The sequence below is a fragment of the Monodon monoceros genome, unplaced genomic scaffold (genome assembly GCF_005190385.1).
Source record: "Monodon monoceros isolate NGI ecotype Baffin Bay Population unplaced genomic scaffold, NGI_Narwhal_1 Super_Scaffold_7, whole genome shotgun sequence".
NCBI lineage: Eukaryota > Metazoa > Chordata > Mammalia > Artiodactyla > Monodontidae > Monodon > Monodon monoceros.
In genome coordinates this window covers 76,339,732-76,362,221 of record NW_021703784.1, presented here as the reverse complement: position 1 = coordinate 76,362,221, position 22,490 = coordinate 76,339,732, and the positions used below count along the sequence as shown (strand labels likewise).

The 22,490-nt window shown below is 35.6% G+C and overlaps 2 protein-coding genes across 4 annotated transcripts in view; one reads left to right on the top strand and one right to left on the bottom strand.

Annotated features, from left to right (window-relative positions):
* Nucleotides 1–22,490, bottom strand: part of ANO3 (anoctamin 3) — a 413,314-nt gene that overhangs the window by 59,660 nt on the left and 331,164 nt on the right. Inside the window, 2 exon segments of the mRNA XM_029209693.1 lie at nt 9,928–9,988; nt 16,356–16,452. Coding sequence (XP_029065526.1) covers nt 9,928–9,988; nt 16,356–16,452 — 158 coding nt within the window.
* Nucleotides 1–22,490, top strand: part of MUC15 (mucin 15, cell surface associated) — a 114,598-nt gene that overhangs the window by 2,760 nt on the left and 89,348 nt on the right. Inside the window, exons 3-5 of one of the 3 annotated variants that reach the window (XM_029209695.1) lie at nt 3,554–4,275; nt 6,228–6,377; nt 8,468–8,979. In XM_029209695.1, the coding sequence (XP_029065528.1) occupies nt 3,573–4,275; nt 6,228–6,377; nt 8,468–8,628 (1,014 nt within the window). In that variant the 5' untranslated portion in view covers nt 3,554–3,572 and the 3' untranslated portion in view covers nt 8,629–8,979. Of the gene's footprint in view, nt 1–3,553; nt 4,276–6,227; nt 6,378–8,467; nt 8,980–22,490 lie in introns of those variants that run through there. The other 2 variants (XM_029209696.1, XM_029209694.1) reach the window with 2 other exon arrangements.

Genomic DNA, 22,490 nt, shown 5'->3' with positions numbered 1-22,490 from the left:
GGACCTGAGTAAGAGGTGTAACCTGGCTCTCTTAGAAGCCAGAGAGCAGAAGCAAAGTTGTCCCCAGCTGCCAAGCTAGGACAGCAGGAACGAATCAATATTCACAAAAGCCTTTCCCACAACTGTATTAATTTTGGAATAAATGGCAAAGAGCCTTCACAACATACTGTCTTATCCCACTCTTCCCTTTCTTTCTTTTCCCTGGACATGAATTATAGGCAGTAACAGAATGCTTGGCTCATTGCGGGTGTTGAAACCTTAGGTTTTCAAGTTACAATCAAAAGCTGGGTAAAGGGTAGCAAGATCCCCTTGGTGGTTCCATGTTACAAGCAAAGTGAAACAGGAACAACAAAACTCACTTTGTTGACTCTTGGTATGTGGATTCTCATTACTGGAAGGGACCAAAAGCTCTATGCCACGTTCCTCATGTGACATTATGAGAAAATTAGATGAAAAGCTAAGGGTTGTTTTTTGCTCCCCTCTGGTAACCACTTCTTTAGGAAGAGAAAATAACCAGAAAGCCTAGGTTTAGGGAAAGCAATCAAACTGCCTAACAATAAGACAGGTGGCCAAGTGCAATGCATAAACAAATCAGATCACTGGCAGTAGACAATGAAAAAGATTATAACGTTTGCTATGAAACTGACAGAGTTCACAGGAAAGAGCTGTTTCTGAAAAGGTCCATGTACGTATTTTTAAACTAAATTGAATTGTATTTTAAATGTGCTAGGTGAAGCAACAGTTTAGTGAAATATTGGTGAACTTCAGGTCCTGGGGATAATCATTCCTGTGTTGTTAATGTTAATCTGTAAATTACATGGTAAAAGTGTTTATCTAGAAACCATGGAGACAATTGTTGGGATTTTCTTAAATTAGGATAAAAGTGTACTTAGTATGTTTAAGAGGCACTTAAGGGAGAAGTCACTATTTTTCTAGTGTTTAAAAATGTGGGATTATCACCTGCTCTGGTTAAAATAAAATTTGGAGGATTTCATTATTCTTTAGTATGCTGTGCTAAGAAAACATTTGTGGGAAGAGTTCTAAAAACCAGCTGATTACCAAATTCTATATTCCTTTGTAACTTTTGTTACATAGATGAGTGATTACTAGCTTTCAATGCCAAGGTCTGAATCCTAACCCTATCTTTCAGCCACTAGCTATGTGTCCTTGAATACATTATTTACACTTTTTATGTCCCATTTAATTATCTGTAAAATAGGATTAATAATCCTTTCCTTATTGTTTGATTGTTTTTGTTAAGAATTAAATGAGAAAACATGCAAAGCATCTGATGTAATAGATGCATACTAGTAATATGTTTTCCAATTATGTTAACAATTTTTAGGATCTAAATGAATTTTCTTGATTATCACAGAAAAGTGAATGAAATATAAATAAACAGAATTATCACAAATACAAATACCTATATAATCGCTACCAAGTGAAGAAACAGATTATTAGGAGCACACAGAAGTCCCTTTCATGCCAGCCCAATCAATACTGTCTCCTTCCTTCCCACAAGTAACCACTTTCCTGACTTTTAACATTCTAGTTTTTGAACTTTATAAACATGCAATCATACAGTACAACGGGCATTTTAAGCTCTGCATGATATTTGTGATAATCACTCATGTTACTGTATGCAACTCATCTGTGAATCTCATTTATTTTTCGTGTGCAAATATTAAACAGTTTATTATCCAACCTGTTACTGGTGGATGTTTAGGTTGGAGACACATAAATAATGCCCTTATGAATGTTCTTGTATGTCTGCCTGCTTGCTTTTTAAGTAGAACTTTCTTAAGTGATAAGCACAGGGCATGGAAATGACTGTATCTTTTAAACCTTAGAAATCCACAGGTATAGACTGCTTGCTAAAAGTCTTTGGAGAAAAAATATTATATCAGGATGTATTATAGATAAGTCTAAGTTGTACCACTGTGTAAGTAATCATTAAGCAAGGAGAGGGGTACTTAAAACCACACGATAATCAGAGGGAGTAATTTAGAGGCTCCTCAGACCCTAGTGAAAAATCATCAAGGTTGAAAACATTTGTAAAAATTTATGGGGGAGCTTTTAAGAAATGGCAATTAATGTTAGACATAAATAATAGCAGTTGCACCTCCTTCCTTTTCTTATCTCAGTCATCCTGGAGGCTTTTAGTGAAAAATAAGCTCTAAGGTCCAATTCAAAGAACATAAAATCAGTTCTCAGACTTTATTATTTGAAGAGGAATAGTCTAACATTTTTTTTTTACCTTTTTCAATTAAAAACACTTTAAATTTTAGCACCTAATTAGGTTGGAGTCAGTAGATTTGGCTTTCAGTGCTGCTTCTTTTAGCTTCCATTACTGGTCACTCTGAACCTCGGTTTCTTCATCTGCAAAATGGGGATAACGTGAGCTACTCTTTTTGTCTCAATGGATCGTTGTGAGGCTCAAATGAGATGATGTTATAAACTGTAAGACATTTTTAGAAATATTATTATGTTTTAATAAGAAGAAATGGAAGTTAACAGTCACTAACTGCTTACTTTAGGCCCGATATTGTTTAGAGTACTTCTACATAAATCATTTCATTTAGTCTGCAGAACACTGTGAAGTTAGCATGATTATGATATTGATAAAGCAACTGCTTAATGGGATGATTATTTTTCACATGTTATTCGTGATAGAAACCAGAATTACAATATAAATATAATTTCAAAACCATTCCCCCATATCCTCCTATCTATGAATTGTGGCGCTTCCACACTTAAGAGGCAGAATGATGTGCCCAGACTGGAGGTCAGAACCATGGTTTCAAACTTCAACTCTGCCACAATCTAGTTAGGTACTTTTTTTCCACACACACTCACAACCAGTTTCTTCATTTATACAAGGGAATGCAATGAAAAAATCCCCAATTCTAAAAGTATTTCTGACTTTCTGTTATTTGGGATTAATAGGAAAAAGGGTAACATGAAGTAAACATGCTGTGAAAAAAGGGATGTTAACCTCAAATTCAAGTAACTCAAATTAGGAACTAATAAAATGTTTTCAAGTGAAGTTCCTGACTGACTCACTTTAAACTGGTATGTTTACTGTATAATCAATAACATCATTTTCATAATAAATACTCCAAATTACATCTTTATAAAGAACATGTTTTCTTAAATAGGTTGAAGAAAGCAGCCCTATATTACATTATTTTTAAAAAATTTCTTAGTAGTCCATATATTGTACAATACGTGTGTGTGTGTGTGTGTGTGTGTGTATTTCAACTTGTCCCAAGCTAAATGGTCTTTGAAATAATGAAATAGTAGTGTCTGGCTTGACAAAGATTTTGCATGGCATTCCCTAGAGGAAGAAAGAAAGAAATACTATATAGAAAATAGAACTCAGTAACTCTAGTTTTAATAAAATCCAAAGGAAATAAACTTTTGGAATAGAGTATGGTACTATCATGTCAGCATTATGTCTCTGGATTTTTTTTATCACTTTAAAAATGTAGATCCATTTAAAAAAACCTCAATACTTCATTTAATAATTCAAATGGTCATTATTTTCTTTCAGATTCTCATTATTAACACCAATGCCAAAGAAGATTACAATGTTGACTTCAGTCAAAATTCTGTTGATTTCAATTTTGTTTAGTTTACTACTATTTGGAAGTCATGGAGAAGAAGGTCGAGAAATAAACACAACACAAAACATTGCAGAAGACTTAAAAACAAGGGAAAATCAATCTATTCCTTTGGAAAGTGAAGCAAATTCAACCTCAGATAAGGAAAATAGAGAAACCTCCCATCCCAAGGCAACTAATTTCTCTTTTGGGGATCCATCAAATAAAACCCATGGAACAGATTTCTACCATAATTTGTCAACAGACAACTCTTCCAGTCTCAAACTCATGCCCACACTTTCCCCAAGTCCTCCTTTGAGCCACAGCTTTGTTTCTAAATTGCCTCGGAACTCATCCGTAGCAGATGAAAATCCTCTGCCAGTCTCAGCACCTCCCAATACTACAGCTATTGTATCTTCCGAAAACTTCACTCGGTCTTCGGTCAATGATACCATGAAAGCTCCTGACAACAGTTCCATTACAGTTAGCAACCTCCCTTCAGGATCAAACACCATATCTGTGACCCCCATGATAATGGAAACAGATGGATGGCCTACCATGACTGGAGATAGCTTGGCGGGCTTTACTGCCTATCAAGAAACAACTTTATATCCCACCTTGAAATTCACCAATAATTCAAAAATCTTTCCAGATACATCAGACCCCCAAGAAGGTAAATATAAATGGATTTAATTTTCCTTTTGTGTGAAACTGAATCTCCAAATAAGTCATTACACCTAAGAAATGCACCACACTAGAAAAAAAGGAGACTGCAATAGCACAGGTGGTTCTTATTTTGTGGGGAGAAACCATGATATTCATAGTGAATAGTGAAGGGATTTTAGGGCTTAAGTCAGCAAAGACTAGTCATTACTGTATGGGAATGTGAGAATGTGATGAGACTGGGACAAAATGAGAAGTAGGTTAGATTGAAAAGAAACAGAAACTGAGGTAGTAGTACAGTTTTGAGATACTGGGTAACAATTTCTACTGCATTTCAGAAAGACTACCTGAAATTTCACAGGCTTTTAGGAATATGATACAACTGAAGTTTAAAAATATATGTATTTTTAAATATATATATATTAAAAATATATGTATTTAAAAATTTTAAACTCAACAGAAGAATACCCTCAATTTTTAGTTCAGTACCTACTGAACACCATAAAAATGGAATGCAGCTTTGAGTAGCACAAGAAAATTGTGTTATGGGGACATTTCTGTTTCATTTAGAGATTAGTCAAGCTTTAAAACATAAAGTGGAAAAGATCTCTAATGTTTAATGAAAATTCATTCTATTTTATTTTCTCAGGTCTAACCATGTTTTTGTTTTCTGAATTAAAAAAAAATAACTCCTCTTTTCCCCCCATGAACTCACTGATTTCCAATACAACTTATCTACAGATTATATTAGTGATATAAACACCAAATCATATAAACAAATTCCTATTTGAAAGTTGTTAGTGTACAGGAAAAGTTTTAAATTCTGAAATCTAAGATTATTATAGTATTGCAACCAGTATATTGTATGTACATATATTTTCATAATTTTAAGACATCTTTCCATTCATACATACTCTGATATTCCATCAGAAAGATTTTTTTTAAACTATTCTGTTTTGTCTTTCTAAACTTAATATACGTATTGAGAATACTGAGTACTTAATCCTACCATTGCTCATTAATCAAAAAACACTTAGTTAACTTTGCTTCACTTTTATCTTGGTAAAAAATGTGCTGCTGTTGACCTTCCAACATGTTTTTTGTGTATAAATGGAATCTGATATAGAATTAGAGACCCTATAAGACCTCTTGCCTACCTAATTAATAAGCTTCTCAACAAATTTTTTTTAAACTTGAAAATAAAATGCACTAAGTATAAATCCAGGAAGCATTCAGTGATTTATTGATGACTTAGTCTTCAAATAAGGTGCTTGATAAAGGGGATGATAGAATGAAATTTTGGACTCCTTTAACTCAGACCTACACATCTATTCGCAGTGTGCAAGGCACTGCAAACATCCTGCTTTGTTTGGTCTATTTGTTGTATTTGGAAATACCCTCTATCAGGATATATTTCTTTTTCTTCATAATGCCTTTTCACTTGGGGTTTGTGGATTCAATTCCTATTACCTACTTACTCCCATTAGCTTTTAACTTTTCAATTATTATAGAAACAAACTCAAAGCTTATCTCACCATTAAAGTTCATCAGAGATTCAGAGTTGATTAAAAACATAATATAGAATTCAACATAGAAATTAGATCTTAATAGAGAAAACACATGGCATTTCAGTACTATTAGTGTTAATATGTAATGAGATAGTTATAAAACTAAAGCTTAGAAGTATTTCAAGATAATTCAAATTTTGAAGTACAGTTTTATCAGGAAGCATATTTTCCAATATATCCCCCAAACTCAGTACTTTATAAAACACACACACACACACACACACACACACACACAATGTATATATATTCCTCTGTAAATACATATCCATTATCTAATTTAAAAAAAAGTGTTAAACATTCTTTGCTTACACAAAGTCCGCATGTATATATTTCTGTTCTTTGAATAACTGTTTTCTATTTCTTATCTGTAAATTATTTTTTCTTTGTCCTCTAGAGAACAGAAATACAGGAGTGGTATTTGGGGCCATTTTAGGTGCTATTCTGGGAGCTTCACTGCTTAGTCTTGTTGGCTACTTGCTGTGTGGAAAAAGGAAAACAGACTCATTTTCCCATCGGCGACTTTATGACGACAGAAATGAACCAGGTAAAAACAACTTTCAGAACTTCACCTGTACACAGTGGTTTTAACTAAGTGAAGTTGCTAACGTTCACTGCATTATCTAGAAGGCATTTAGAGATTCATATGACAGAAACTAACTAAAGATTTATTCTGATCTATTCTCTCTTTCTCAAAGAACATAACCAAAATAACTATGGAACTGTGTGTGAAATTTTAAAACCATTTGGAACTGTTGCTCATCGCATCACAATTGGTTTTAAGTAATAATCCCAGAACCTAAAACATATCATTATAATTGAAAGATAATGGCATGATATTAAGAACAAAATGGCCAGTTTTGTTAGCAAGTAACTGGGGAGCCATTATTCACCATTGTTGGATCTCTTAGTAGCAGTAATTTGAACAATAATTTATTCTAATCTGGAGCTCTTGCAAAGTTTGCACATATACAATAGCCCTCTATTAATTATCTTAATGAGTCTCTAAAACAGAATTGCTAAAGGGTTGCATATTTGGGTACATAAAGTCAGATAAACCTTAATTCAGAAATTTCCCGATCATGTGATGCAAAAAAACCACCACATCTATGGATGAGAAATGTGTCTGCTAAGAATAAAGCACTGTGTTTGATCTTAATAATGCAGTAGTAATTAGGACAGAAATAAAATCAAATGCTTGATTCAACCCTTTTTTTCTTTAATATCTCAGGACAAAAAAAAAAATCCGTTTTCTGGTTTACACAAGGGACTCTTGCCACCATAAAAAATAGTTAAATGCCCCTGTTGGGTCTCATTGATAAAGACTTGTTGATTTTTGATAAGTTTGGAACATTACTGATATATTGTTAATTTTCAAAATCAAATCCATTAATTGTAAGTTAACTGAATTCTGTTTATGGACTTCTAGCAATCCATAGAAAATAAAAACTATCACTTTTCAAAATTGAAGGATAGGATTTCAATCAACAGGGTTTTCCAAACTTTTTCTTTTTAACTTCAGAATATTTTCTTTAAATGTTATCACATGCAAAAGCTCTAACAACTTGATATAATCTAAGATATTGTGATCGAGGCATAATGGAATAATTCAATTACACCACCTGTTTTACTCTTTCAGCTTTGAGACACCTTTCCCAAATTCCTAAGGTTCCTGGGGGTCCAATTTGTAAACAGAAGGCTTAAGGAATAGGTAGGATATGAGAATACCTAGCTGAATAATGAGATTACTAGTCTAATTAGTAAGTAGTCCCTGCTTTAGTATTCAAATACCTAGTGCCCCAAGTTTTCTTTAAATTCAAGAATATAAAAGAAATAATAGTTGTTTGTTGAAAATAAAAACAATCTCCAATATTATTAATCGGGATAATAACCTGGATCTCTCAGAAGGAAACATAAGATTTTACAAATTGTTTTCTTTCATCTCCATCTTCAATGGCTCACCCATAATGATATTAAGACCCTTGGTAAAATAATGACACATTTTAAAATTAAAGCTCTTCACTTTTTAAAAATTATTTTTATACCAGAAGTAAAAATTCTGAACATGTTGACAAGGCTCTGAATTCACAAGATTCAAAAGTCAATGAGAGGGCTTCCCTGGTGGCGTAGTGGTTGAGAGTCCACCTGCCGATGCAGGGGACACGGGTTCGTGCCCCGGTCCGGGAAGGTCCCACATGCCGCGGAGCGGCTGGGCCTGTGAGCCATGGCCACTGAGCCTGCGCGTCCGGAGCCTGTGCTCCGCAATGGGAGAGGCCACAACAGTGAGAGGCCCGCGTACCGCAAAAAAAAAAAAAAAAAAAAAAAAAAAAAGTCAATGAGACATGTCAATACTTCTTTATATAAAGTACTGCTATATTTCTGTTGTGATCTCTCCCTTAGTTCCTTTATTTTTGGACCACCAGCAGTGAAATTTTGGAAGTTAAACTGTTCATAGTTTTAGAAGAAAAATGTGGCTTGCAAAATATGTACTTATTTAAAATTCAAAACTAATCTCTGGAAATCCCATATAAAAACGTGTAACTAACTCATCCAGAACAATTCCTACAGTCTAGCAGATGCCTGAGCATGCATCTTCCAGACTGTCACTATAAAGCAATTTTTTTGTTGCTTTTTTAGTTCTGCGATTAGATAATGCACCGGAACCTTACGATGTGAGTTTTGGAAATTCTAGTTATTATAACCCAACTGCGAATGATTCATCTACACCAGCAGGCCGAGAAAATGCACGGGATGGCATTCCTATGGATGACATACCTCCACTTCGTACCTCAGTATAAAACTAAGGGGAAAAAGGCTTCAGATGGCAAAATGTTCACTATATCCTGGCCTTTCAAATCCTTCATCCAAAAGCTGAAGCAAGATCACTCTCATGTGGCCTGTGCCAAAGAGAACTGTAAAAGCATGAGACGAGTAGCAGAAACATAGAGGATAAATCATCCAAAAGGTTTCCTTTCTTCCATTTCTCACTGTGCTGAATCATCTATTGAGTAACCTTAATTTATATTTTGGTCTATTTTTTTCTTAGCAGGAAATGTTTGTGGAATCAGGTAAAACTGAAAGATTTCACCATGATTGCCCCACCCAATAATTTAATTAAAAAATCCTTCAATGAAAATAGGGACCCCAAATTACATTTTTACTTTTTTTGGGGGGGGTGAATTGACTCTTCACTGCTCCCCGTGTAGTCATAATACCATATATCAAGACTGGCATTTTGCTGAAGGAAAATTGGAAGGGTGATTTTATTTTTTTTAAATTTTGACTTAAAGCTAGAAAGAGAGTATGGCACAGATTCTGTTCCTGGGAAATCTAAGTAACAGGAGTGAGAGGCTTGAATTCTAGTACATTTTACTTTTCTGTATCAGCAGGTACATAGTCAGCCCCTTGAGTTGCCAAGTTGACACTGACTTTGCATTCAACAGACTATGGTAGGAAAGCTGACCCTAACCAGGAAAGTGATCACTTCTCTTCAAAGCATGGGGAATTCCAATCTGTGGTTTAATTTAGGCCACAATTAATTGGGTTCTTTAAAAACTCAGTGAGAAACTTAGTGAAAAAAGTCAGCCAATGCATATACCTATACATCACTTTTACAGTTTTAAGATGCTGGATAGGAACAGGATTTATTTTGTATTAGACATTATTGCTCAATCATATAGGGAATAGATTCTGCATCTCTAAGTGCATAAAATGTAAGGTTAAAAAATATATAATGGAAGCCTTAAGCAAACAAAACATTTTCTGAGTGTCACTTTCACAAGTGAAAATACAAGACGCTTAATTTGGATTCTAGTATATTTCAGTTTGTTTTCAATTACTGCCTGTTTTGGGCAGGAAAAATATACTCCACAGTATAGGAAGGTTGAGGCTTTAGGGATTAGAAGATTAAATCAAGAGTTAAATTCCCAAAGAAGCAGTGAATGTGTGAAGAGGGCATATGACACAAGAGATTTTACTGTTGAATTGATACATGGTATGTGTGTTTGCGTGTGTGCATGTATGGTGGGTATGAATAAACAGAGCAACAGCCTCAGAAAACGAGGGCCAGGAAGTAAGCAATGGAAGAACATACTTACCCCATATTGCCATAAAAATAGCAAAGAAGACTGTCCCTCCATTATCAAACAGATATGTTACCTTAGTGGAAAACAAACAAAAGTATTAGTCACACTTTTGGTTATAATAATCCAGTGATTACTGTTTGCATTTAGGTACTACTGATTTTTTTTCCCAATGGAATCACATTATTTTATAGTTTTCAAATATAAGATAGGCAGTCCTTTCATGGGTCCTGCAACTGTTTCATGTGATTTTCTCATGGGGAGAGGTGAGGAGTCAGCATTTCCCCCCTTCTCTTCTCTTTTCCCCTTTGACTCTACCTTCATTTCTGCTTAGAAGTGGTCCTCGTACCCTGAGGAAGTACTTGTGGGCCACAAGTAGAAGCTACACAGAGAGCTTTAAGAAGTTAGCTTTCCAGTGAAGGCACACCTAGCTGCACTTCCTGTTAGCAAAACTTCCAGGATTGGGAGAGTTGCAAAATGCAGAATTCCATTAGTGATCCAGCACTTCCAAGGGAAAGGGATCACAGTGCCATCCCTACTCTCTGATGTCTTTCAGAATGTGCCATGGGTCATTAAGAAATTTCATAAATCACTGGACATTTAGGATATAGTCCAAGTGTTTTTTAATCAGACATGACCTGAAGTTTTATAAAGAACAATGTACAGTTATACAACATTATTGAATATACATTTCAGGGTTGTAAGAATCGTTTGATTTTAATAAAGTATAAACTCAATTTACCTTTGCCTCTTTTTATTTGTGTAATGCCCTAACTATATTTATAATTTAGTGAGGGAGGTTAAACCAATATAGCCAAGCCAATGTATGTTTGGCAGTCATTTAAATACCATAGAAACTAAAGAGAAAATAGGGGCATTATCCTCACAGGAGTGAGAGGCCAACTGGGGGCTAAAGAACATTATTCTAAGGAAAGTGGGAGTAGAATGTTGTCCTCTTTGCTCAGTCTACAGTCTAGAGGCTGCTCAATGGGTGCATTAAAACAACATTAATGTGTATTTTAATTGTAACATCTGGAACACACTGTAAAATAATATAAAACAGATAAAGGTGGGATGTATTTTCCTATTATGTAGCATTACTGCAAACTTTATTATACAAAAGATGTGCTGCTTTTGAAAGTTGGTGGATAGGTGCACAATGTCCTAGATGCTTCTAAACTTCTAAGACTGTTAAGGCTTGGGCTTTTAAAAAATGTTATAGGACTTGGTTTTCACACCAATCATCAGTATATATTATGTACAATAGAGAAAAGGACCGCAAAGAAATTCTCTCACCGAGTTGATAAAATTCCACCCAGCGGGGGAATCCAGCTTTTTTGTGTCCAAAGGCATCCCACAGAAATACCTGCGGCTGCCAAGGAACTGAACAGCTGTCTGCTTTCCTTTATAAACAAGCCTAGTGCAGGAAAGAGCCTCTTAAGAGTGTTAGAACAGAGACTTCACACATGAGGACGTAAAGGTCACCAAGAAATAATGGCTACCCCTGCTCCAGAAACAGCCAGGTTTTTAGAAAAGTGACACATAAAAAGCAATACTTAACAACAATTGTGTTGCACAGACATAATTTGTCATTGTTCATGCAATATTTTCCTTAAAAAAGCTTTTCATTTTTTTTCTTATTAGTTTTGTTTACAAATCTTTCAGGCATTTTTAACTAAGTAAATTTAAATATCATCTTTTCAGAAACACATCCACAAGACACGGTGAGGTATACATGCCATATTGATGTAATGTGAGATTACATACATGTAGTGGGAGATAAAGCTAGAATGGGAACTAGGGAAGTCTTCAGAACTTGCCCTGAGGAGTGTAAAAGTATAAAATCATTGTTTTACCCACTAAACTATTACATGTGGGGTGTATTATGACAGGGGAGACTGTGGAGATAAGAAAAGCACTTAGAAGCCTGTGGTTACAGCTTCCGATGATACGGGTTTTTTAGGGTGCCGATATGAGTTGCTGAATGGAAATGGAGGAGAGGGGGAAGGAAGAGTCAAGCACAGTGTGGATGGCTCAAGCTTAGATCGTGAGTGATCAGAAAAATCCCAAAGCAACGTAACAGACTTTTCTAAAAGCAAAAAAAAAAAAAGCTTGTCTGATCTACAAATGTATATTTGCATTTTATTGGAAAAATAGCTTGCCTTTATGCATAGGGAACCTTTGGACAAGCTTTTTACTCAACATTGTAAAGAAGACAGAATATAAGAAGACAGAAGCAAACTATGCCTCAAACAAAGCTGTGTTTTAGCACAAATTCTCCACTATCTTTTTATTTTTTTTTTGCGGTACGCGGGACTCTCACTGTTGTGGCCTCTCGTTGCGGAGCACAGGCTCTGGACGCGCAGGCTCAGCGGCCACGGCTCATGGGCCCAGCTGCTCCGCAGCATGTGGGATCTTCCCGGACCGGGGCACGAACCCGTGTCCCCTGCATCGGCAGGCGGACTCCCAACCACTGTGCCACCAGGGAAGCCCTCTCCACTATCTTTGACATGTGATTTCTCTTGCAGAGCTGAGTGTGGCTGGAAATCAATAAATGTGGATATTGTTTAAGGAGATACATTTCTCATTAGGTTGGAAGCTTAAACTCTATGTCTCCTCTACTGTAGTTGATAGATCTCTTTCTAAAATTGTTTCATGGGTTCAGAATAACTTAAGCCTCTGGAAACTGCCACTGGGCTAAGCTGAACAAGGTGCCTCTTGGGCAGATTCCACGCTGCGGGCCAGGAGATTACGGGGGGGCGGGGGGGGGAGAGGCAGGGTTTGGAATTTAGGCTGAAGTTCAGCCCTCTCTCAGTTCCTTAGCTCCTAATTCTTTGACAGGGCAAAATCTGTGTAACTATCCATGTCCATTGGACCGGGGCAAAGGTACACCAAACATGGCAACTTCATTTTTTTACCCCTCCCCCAACTCATTACTTATTTAGGGCAACAGCTTTTTAAATGTGGTCCTAGAAATCAGAATCACCTGAGGAGCCTCTTAACATGCAGATTTCTAAGCCTCGCCCTTGGCCAACTGATTCTGAATCTCAGGACGTGGGGCCCAGGAATCTGCTTTTTAACAAAAGTTCTAGGTGATTCTGATGTGTAACCTTATGCAGACTCATCCATGAAACTTCTTAAAGAAGAAAGATGGTCTGTCCTAATTCTGTTGGAGCCTTAATATCAGTATACAGTCTGAGGTTCACTCTAGGTATTGGATAAATGTTTGTTGAACAAGTGAAAAAACCCCAGATACTAATAACTGTTATAAATAAGGCTAACTTCAAAGGTTGAGTCATTTTTAAAATCATATGTAAAAACAATGCAGGACCCTTGTACCTGATGATTTCACCTTAACTGAGAAATCCTAGCATAATGGAAATTGACAGTGTGGTGTCAGGTGCTTTGAAAGAGTATGCAAATATCACTGAATTAGTTAATTGAAAATATTTCTTAATTCCCATACTTTTAAGTATTAAAAATGAAAACAGTCACCAAAGAAAATGTTAATGTACTTAAATATAATTTTTATTATATGACAGGACCATATTTTCTCTGAAACACACCCTTGAAATTATTAAGGAAATTATTACATGCACACACATATTTCAGTAAAATATGACAGGTTTAATTTCCTGTTACTTGTCACAAGTGGTGATTGATTCTATAAGGAATTGACCAGTTCCTAGATGATGTCGCTGGGTGATGGTGTAGGCTAGATGATTCTAGATTGGTGGCCTTGTTTCTTTGCTAAAAATCTCTTCCCTTATTTCTGATACTGCCCATACAGTAACCTCTAGGTGTTTAAGTATGTAAACTGATTTTAAAAGAGAATGTTTATTTTCATTCAATGAAGGAAGAGTAATTCTGATTTTTAAGGTGTAAACCAAGTAGCTACATTTTACCTTAGCCAGAGGAACAAATACAAGACACATTAAAGATTTCACCGTAGTGGGTTTTATGTCTTGTTTTGTTCCATAAGGCAATATTCTCCTCTGCAAGCTAACTTTTCCACCTACCTTATAATAGTTACCAAATGAATTCTTTCTGAGTTATACCTGTCCCTATATATACTATTTCTACAGAGTAAAGGAAGGATGTAGATACTGTACAATGACAAAGGCCCCCTAGATTTAATGTTTCCTTGGACAGTTTCTTCACTTTATCACTCTGCCACATATGAGTCTTAGCTTTAGTGTTCAGATAATGCCAGTGTGTTTTATTAGAACTGTCCAAGTAGAAGTAACATATGTATATATGGATTTGTTGCTGTCCCTAGGGCTGTTATATGTCTTTGAAATGCATGGACAAAGGGAAAAACACGCGTATTTACATCTAATGACTCTATACACTTGGTTTTTGCAAAAAGTGTTGAGAAAATGCTTCCCCAAACAAGACATCTTTGTGGAGCATTTAAAAGAATTCAACACTGAGCACATTTTAGAAATTAAATTATAAACAAAACAGATTTTTCCCATGCCATGCGTTCAAAATAAATAATTCAGAAGCTAATTTTACTAAGTTTTGGTCTCCTAGTAGGATCCTGAGTGGCTTTTGATTTTATATCCACCCTTGTCAAAAGTTAATTGTATAGAGGTCTCTACTTCTGAACAAGATGGAGTAACAGAGATTGATTTTACCCCCATTCTGAAAACAACCAAAGAATGCACAAATATATAAAGCAACAGATTTCAAGATTGGATGTGAGGCAATGAAAGGCAGTGATCCCTAAGAGGCAGGAAACAAGTGAGGTGAGCATTATGATTGCCTCAGGTTACTACACTGAAAGTGTAGTCACCAGGGTGCAGAGAGCGACAACCCAGACAGTGAGCATTAATGTGAGGAGGCTACCTGAGGAAAGAACCCCCTGAGAGGATTAGAGGAAACAGTTTCAGAAGCTCACAGAGTCAGGAATAGTGCCTGTTTCCACCGGCCAGACTGGAAATCCTCATTATTCACAGTGCACTGGGTAGAGTACACAGAAAGATCTTGTTTTCATTGTGGGGAAAAATGAGTGCTAGAAAGAGCACTGCTGTGAGCCCATCTCACAAATCCTAAAAGCAAGACCCAAAAGAATCAAATTTTTTTCAAGTAACTAAACCGCAATGAGATCTCTCTAAACATCTATTAGAATAGTTAGAATTAAAAAGACAGACCATCCTGAGAATCAGTGACTATATAGAAAACTGGAATTCTCATACATTGCTGGTGGAAATGTAAAATGGTATAGACACTTTGGAAAACAGTTTGGAAGTCTCTTAGAAGGTTAAACATTTTTCTATCTCATAATCCAGCCATTTTGTTCTAGGTATTTGCCCAAGAGAAATAACACTACTTGCCTAAATGAAGATTTGTAGACATCTGTAGCATCTTTATTTAAAATGGTAACAACTTAAAACAACCCAAAAGATCATTAATAAATGATGGATAAACAAATTTTGATATAGCCATATAATGCAATGCTACTCAGCAATAAAGAAAGATGATTGACTGATAAATGTTATGACATGGATGAATCTCAAAATAATTATGTTGGGTGAAATAAATCAGAAAAAAAATCACACACCGTATGATTCCATTTACGTAACAGTCTGGAAAATACAAACTTATCTATAATGATAGGAAACAGTTTGTTGCCTGAGCACAGGGGTGGAATTTGGGAGGGATGGGAGGCAGAGATTACAAGAGGTCGTGAGGAAACTTTTGGAGGTGATGAATATGTTCATTATCTTGATCGTGGTGATGTTTTCACAGGAGCATATATATAATCAAAATGTATTCATTTATATACTTCAAATATGTACATTTTATTATCTGTTCATTATACTTTAATAAAACCATTTTACAAATGAATAATAGTAACTGTAAAATTCAAGTACACATTTCTCAAACTTGTGTGTACCTTGAAATCACCTGGGAGGTTTTAAGTTATGCTGATGCCTAGGTTCTAAATCCAAAGATTCTAATTTAACTGCTCTGGGATGTGACTTGGGCTTCAGGAGTTTAAAACCCCCTTCAGGTGATTCTAATAGGCAGCAATTTGAGAGCTTTTGGTATGTTATTTCATTTTCTCTGAAAAATTAGAAGTAATTTAACTTCAGGAGTCTTCATGGAAGATAAAAATTTTATCACTACCTATGGAAATAATCATCTTCCCCCAAAAAAGAATCTAGATGTCATTCCAAGTGGACGTTTTAGGTCTATGATGGCAATAAACACTTATAAAAACAAAGGAAGACAAAGATATTCTAATAAAATACACTCTTTCTGTAATTGCCACAGAGTGATGTTTTACTCAGTTGTCAATGATATTGATATCAATGATATTGAAACACTTGGGAACATTTAACTTTGGTAAAAAGCGGTTTGCTGGAGGACTTTTTACTACCTGCCTCCTAGAAAAAGTAGAGGGCAGGGAGAGGAACGTGAGGGTCCACACTCACCTTGGCATAAATGCAGCTTTCATTGAGTCTCTGCAGTGAGCAGTTCTTGTCACAGAGAGGGCACATGAAGACTTCAGTGGCCTTGCAAATTTCTTGGCTTGAGAAATCAAAGAAGAAAAAGAAAGCATGAACCTCCATGTTTAGGAGGTACTCAGCCCCTGTGGCCAACCCTGTGGGAAGCAGCAAGGCAGGGAGGAAAAGAAGAAATGGAAATAGTTGGGGCCGGGGCGGGGTGGGGGGTGGACAGGTGAGGAAGAACTTAAGACAGTGGCTCCAACTCAAATTTTTAGGATTTTTGTGATACAGAGTTGTTTGTTTGCTTCTTTGTTTTAGAAATCTCTGCCAAGATATTGTAATGATAATAGGCCATATTTTATACTTGGGAGGCACCTGTGGGGCTTTGTCACAAGGACACTTTTACACCTGATTTCATGGCATGCAGGATAATCTTGTGAGGAACAACCGAGGGTGTTTTAACCAAGCTCACAGGCTTGGACATGGCTGAGCTGGAGTCACATCTGACTGCTGATTTCTCAGGTCTAACGATCTTTCCCCTGGATCTCGTTGCTTTACAATCACCAAAATGAACAGCATCCATAATTCACATAATTTCATAACCCCCACTGCAGTCAATCAGTGCATTATGTTCATTGGAAATCTGAGGAAGTTTATCGTGACACACACTGTCACGATAACATGGCATAGATTTTATTTACTGAAATATATAATATTCTCTATTAGAATGTAACTTCTCTATTAGAGATTCTCTATTAGAATGTAACTTCTCTATTAGAATGTAACTTCATAATATTTGTCTCTTAAGTTCTATGCTATCTTTTAAAAATCTCAGCATACATTATAGATGACATTGTGACATGAATAGGGACAATTTCTCAAAAGCCTCACAGCCTGAGAGTTCACAGTAACCTGTTTCTAAGATGTTCTGTGCCTTTATCTTGTCATACCTGACCCTTTCCCACTAGGTATACCATAACTAAATTGTCCAAGTAAATATGCTTTGGAAATATTGAAAGTAATATAAAGGCTTTTAAAAATATGCCTGGAAATGCAACTGTTATTAAAAGTTTAATTGGCAGTGTTGATAGCAGGATTTGCTGTTTTCAAAATGTATACACTCAAAGCAAAAAATAATGCATGTGTATTTCAAATGCCTGATGTGTATAATCTCAAGCCAAACTGGAAATGACTAGTAAGTAATAATGCTATACAGTAATACAATACTTTACAAAAAGCAAAGGTGGGTCCATGTCCATTATGTTTAGTCCTCAATTCAGTCTCCTGCAATGGTAACTATCTCCAAACTGAGAGGAAACTGATGTTTAATTTAAGTGATTTGCTCAAGGTCATACAGCTAACAAGAGGTAATTTAGGGAACTGAGTTTAGGTTTTCCTGATTCTAGGTCCAGTTCTCCATCACCTATAACTCATCTAAAGGAGAGATAAGTTTATGTCATATTAAGAGGAACTTTCCTATCAAAAACTAATTTATTAATAATGATGATGGTGTAACAGGTCTTATATATACTATAATTCTCCCACTTTCACACACATCATCTTGCTAGTAATCATAATGTCTATGTGAAGTAGGAGGAAGCAGGTAAAACGTACATTTTAAAAACTCAAAACAAAGAGACAATTATACCTCCTCTTAGTAATATTACTAATTTGTATAAATAAGAATTAACATTCCTCCTGAAGAAAATTTTTATTAAAATAGGCTTGCTATCATAATTAGCTGTGTTTTGAGAATGACATAATATGCCCTGCATTGAAATCTCATACTAAAATGGTATTAAGTTTGGTTAATACTATATTATCTTTCCCACCTTCCAAATGATCACACAAAAGCACAGATGTTTCAAAGCACTCAGTCTAGAATCCCAGCCATTAGACTAGCCTTATTTTTATTTCCAGAATCATCAAACTCATTTTCTATAAGTTGTCCAAAGTTCAACTTGATAGGTAACATAAAAAATATTAAACAATTTTGGTAATGTATTTTTTAGCCTAAAATATGGAATTTGAGATGAAATCACAAAGTTCTTTGACTTTACTCAACCACTAGATGGAGGGAGAGTGCCCAACTTGAGTGTTTCTTAATTTCTTTTGCAGAAACTCATAATATAAACCACTGCTTGAAGTGCGGCTTTCTTTTGCCTTATATCTGTTGTTAGATATACACATCAAGGGCTGATTGGAAGGAATGATAATTACAACCCATTTAAGATATGGGAGGAGGGAGCAATTTGTCCATTTGGGGATGGATGCCTGGACCTGCTCTAGGGTCTTGATGCTTCCTGTAATCCTGTTAACCTGACAAAGCACAGAATAAGACACTTGGTGATGTCCATTTTGGGTAAATGTGGTAATATGAAAGTAGGTTTAAAGGAAGGCAGTACGGAAGCATGAGTAAAGCATGGATTTTACAATCAGATATAATCATCAGGGAAAAGCAAATCAAATCACAAGGTATTACCTCATACCTGTTGTGATTGTTATTATCAAACAAAACAAACAAAATAAAAGTAGCAAGTGTTGGCAAGGATGTGGAATATTTAGAACACTTGAATATCGTTGGTGGGACTATAAATTGGTACCGCCACTATGAAAAACAATTCAGAGGTTCCTCAAAAACTTAAAAACATAACTACCATTTAACCCGGCAATCCCACCTCTGGGTATATATCTAAAGGAACAGAAATCAGAATCTTAAAGAGATATCTACACTCCCTTGTTCACTGCCACATTATTCACAATAGCCAAAATATGGAAATAACCCAAATGTCCATCCACAGATGGATAGATTAAAAAAATGGTGGAATTGACATACAATAGAATATTATGCAGCCTTAAGAAAAGAAGGAAATTCTGCCATATGCAACAATATGGATGAACCTGGAGGACATTATGTTAAGTGAAATAAGCCAGCACAGAACAAATACTGCATAATTCCACTTATATTAGGTATCTTAAAAAAACACACTCATAGAAACAGAGTAGAATGGTGGTTCCTAGGGGGTAAGGGAGAGGGAAATGGAGAGTTGCTGTTCAATGGGTATAAAGTGTCAATTATGTAAGATGAGTAAGTTCTAGAGACGTGCTGTACAAACAACATCGTGCCTGTAGTTAACAATACTGTAGTGCACTTAAAAATTTGTGAAGGGGGTAGATCTCATGTTAAGTGTTCTTATCACAATTAAAAAAAAATCAGATATAGGTTTAAACTTACTAGATATTTCCCCCTAAGTCACCTGCCTCTCTGAGGATCAATTTCTTCATCTCCAGTTGGAGATAATATGCAACTGGGATATTATGTAATGAATATTGATAATGTGCCTGGCACATCATAGGCACTTGATAAATGGAAGAAGACCTTATTGCTAAGGATGTTGTCAGGAGAGGATCTGAGAGGCCCTTTAGGACGTAACAGCTTTTGAAAAGCTGGTCAGTACTGAGGACCAAATACAGAGTTCTCATGCCAAAGAGGCAAGAATGGGCCGGAGAGTTGTTTCTGCCCTTTGTCCCAGACCTGAAACCCAAAGCCTGAGAAGCAGGGACCATATCTACCTGCTTATTCATTTTTATATTGCTATGATATATGCTCTACATGGCACAAAACTGACCACCTTTGATTGTATAAGACCAATGTGCATGTAAATATATACATACATATATACATTCACAGATACATACAATAAATAATCTATAACATGATTTTCATGTAATTCTACAATTAACTGCAGAGCAGGTAAGAAATATGACATTAATTCACGTGAACATAGCTGGTAGAAACATAATACAACCCAATCTTCAGCTTTTCAACATTTTGTTACCTTGCAATAAACAATAAAAGAGCGTAAAACAAAACTAAAACAAAGCAACTCAAAATAAAAGCCCTATGTCCTCCACTCACTCGCCATGATAACACCTAAGACTTAACCATGTCTGACACCTTGAATGGAAAAATTCAGTCCCATGAAATTTTGAAAGTCAAGATATTCAGTGATGCTTATCTTAGTTTAGAATAGAAAGTCTGACAGGATTTTAATTACAGTGTGACAGAAGTAGCAGTAATATAATACCACAAAGCACAGAAGAAAAGAGTTTGCTAGAGCCTTTTAAAACACTCCTTGTGCTAAAGGTTAAAGAATACTTATCTCATACAAAAGAAGCCTAATTTACTTCATTGGCACGTAAATCAATAGGAACAGAAAATCTATTCCTTTCATTGCCTTTTGTTCATTTTCAGCTTTGTAAGCCTGGAGGAGGAAGTCTACACCACATGGGAAAACTTTGTGAATATGTTCTCCATGGAACCAATTTGAACAGTAGCTAACTGCCTAAAAATCATTTTCTGCTTTTGTCAATTCATTTTAAAAGACCATTTTTTTCTAAAACCCTAAAGACTATCAAAAAACTCTATAACTAACACATGAATTCAGTAAAGTTGCAGGATAAAAAAGTCAGTATACAAATATCAGTTGTGTTTCTATATACTAACAAAAAGCTATCAAAAAGAGAAATTAAGAAAACAATACCATTTACAATGACATCAAAAAGAATAAAATATTTAGGATTAAATTTAGCCAAGGTGGTGAAAGGTCTATACATTGAAAACTATAAGACGTTTGCAAAAGAAATTGAAGAAGACAAAAATAAATGGAAAGATATTCTGTGCTCATGGATTAGAAAATTTCACACTTTGAAATGTCTGTACTACCCCAAAAGATCTACAGATTAAATGCAATCTCTATCAGAATTTCAATGGTATTTTCACTGAAATAGAAAAACCTATCTTAACATTTTTATGAAACCACAAAAATCCCAAATAGCCAAAGCAATCTTGAGAAAGAACAAAGCTGGAGGCATCACACCCCATGATTTCAAACAATATTATAAAGCTATAGTAATCAAAAGAGTACATATTGGCATAAAAACAGGTACATAGATCAATGGAACAGAACAGAGAAACCATAAATAAGCCCATGTATGTATGGTCAATTTTCGACAAAAAGCCAAGTATACTCAATGGGGAAAGGATAGTCTCTTCAATAAATGGTGGTGGGAAAACTGGATATCCACATGTAAAAGAATGAACCTATGTATCTTCCACCATACACAAAAATTAACCCAAAATAGATTGAAGATGTAAATTTAAAACCTGAAACTGTAAAACTACGAAATCAATCTTGGCAATGATTTTTAGGATTTGACACCAAAAGTAAAGGCAACAAAAGCAAAAATAATTAAGAGTGACTATATCAAACTACAAAGCTTCTGCACAGCGAAGGAAGCTATCAACAAAATTAAAAGGCAATCTACCAGGGGACTTCCCTGGTGGTCCAGTGGCTAAGACTCCGAGCTCCCAATGCAGGGGGCCCAGGTTCAATCCCTGGTCAGGGAACTAGATTCCACATGCCACAACTAAGAGTTCACATGCCACAACTAAAAGGTCCCGTGTGCCACAACTAAGACCTGACACAGCCAAATAATAAATAAATAAATAAATAAATATTTTAAAAAAGGGAATCTACCGAATGGGAGAAAATATTTGCAAATCATATATCTGATACAGTGTTAACATCTAAAATATATAAAGAACTCATACAACTCAATAGCAACCAAAAAAATCTGATTAAAAAATAGGCAGAGAAACTGAATAGACATTCTTTCAAAGAAGATACATAAATCAACAGGTACATAAAAAAGTTATCAACATCACTAATCACCAGGGAAATGTAAATCAAAACCACAATGATATATTACCTCATACCTGTTAGGGTGGCTATTACCCAAAAGACAAGAAATAGTAAATTCCCTGGCAGTTCAGTGGTTAGGACTCCACGCTTCTACTGCCAAAAACAACAACAACAAAAAACAAAACACCCCAAATGTTGGTGAGGATGTGGAGAAAAGTGAACCCTTGTGCACAGTTGATGGAAATGTAAGTTGGTACAGCTACTATGGAAAACAATATGGAAGTTCCTTAAAAAATTAAAAATAGAACTACCATATAATCAATCAATTCCACTTCTGGGTATATATCCAAAGGAAATGAAAACAGGATCTTGAAGAGGTATATGCACTCCCATGACTCACAATAGTCAAGATAAG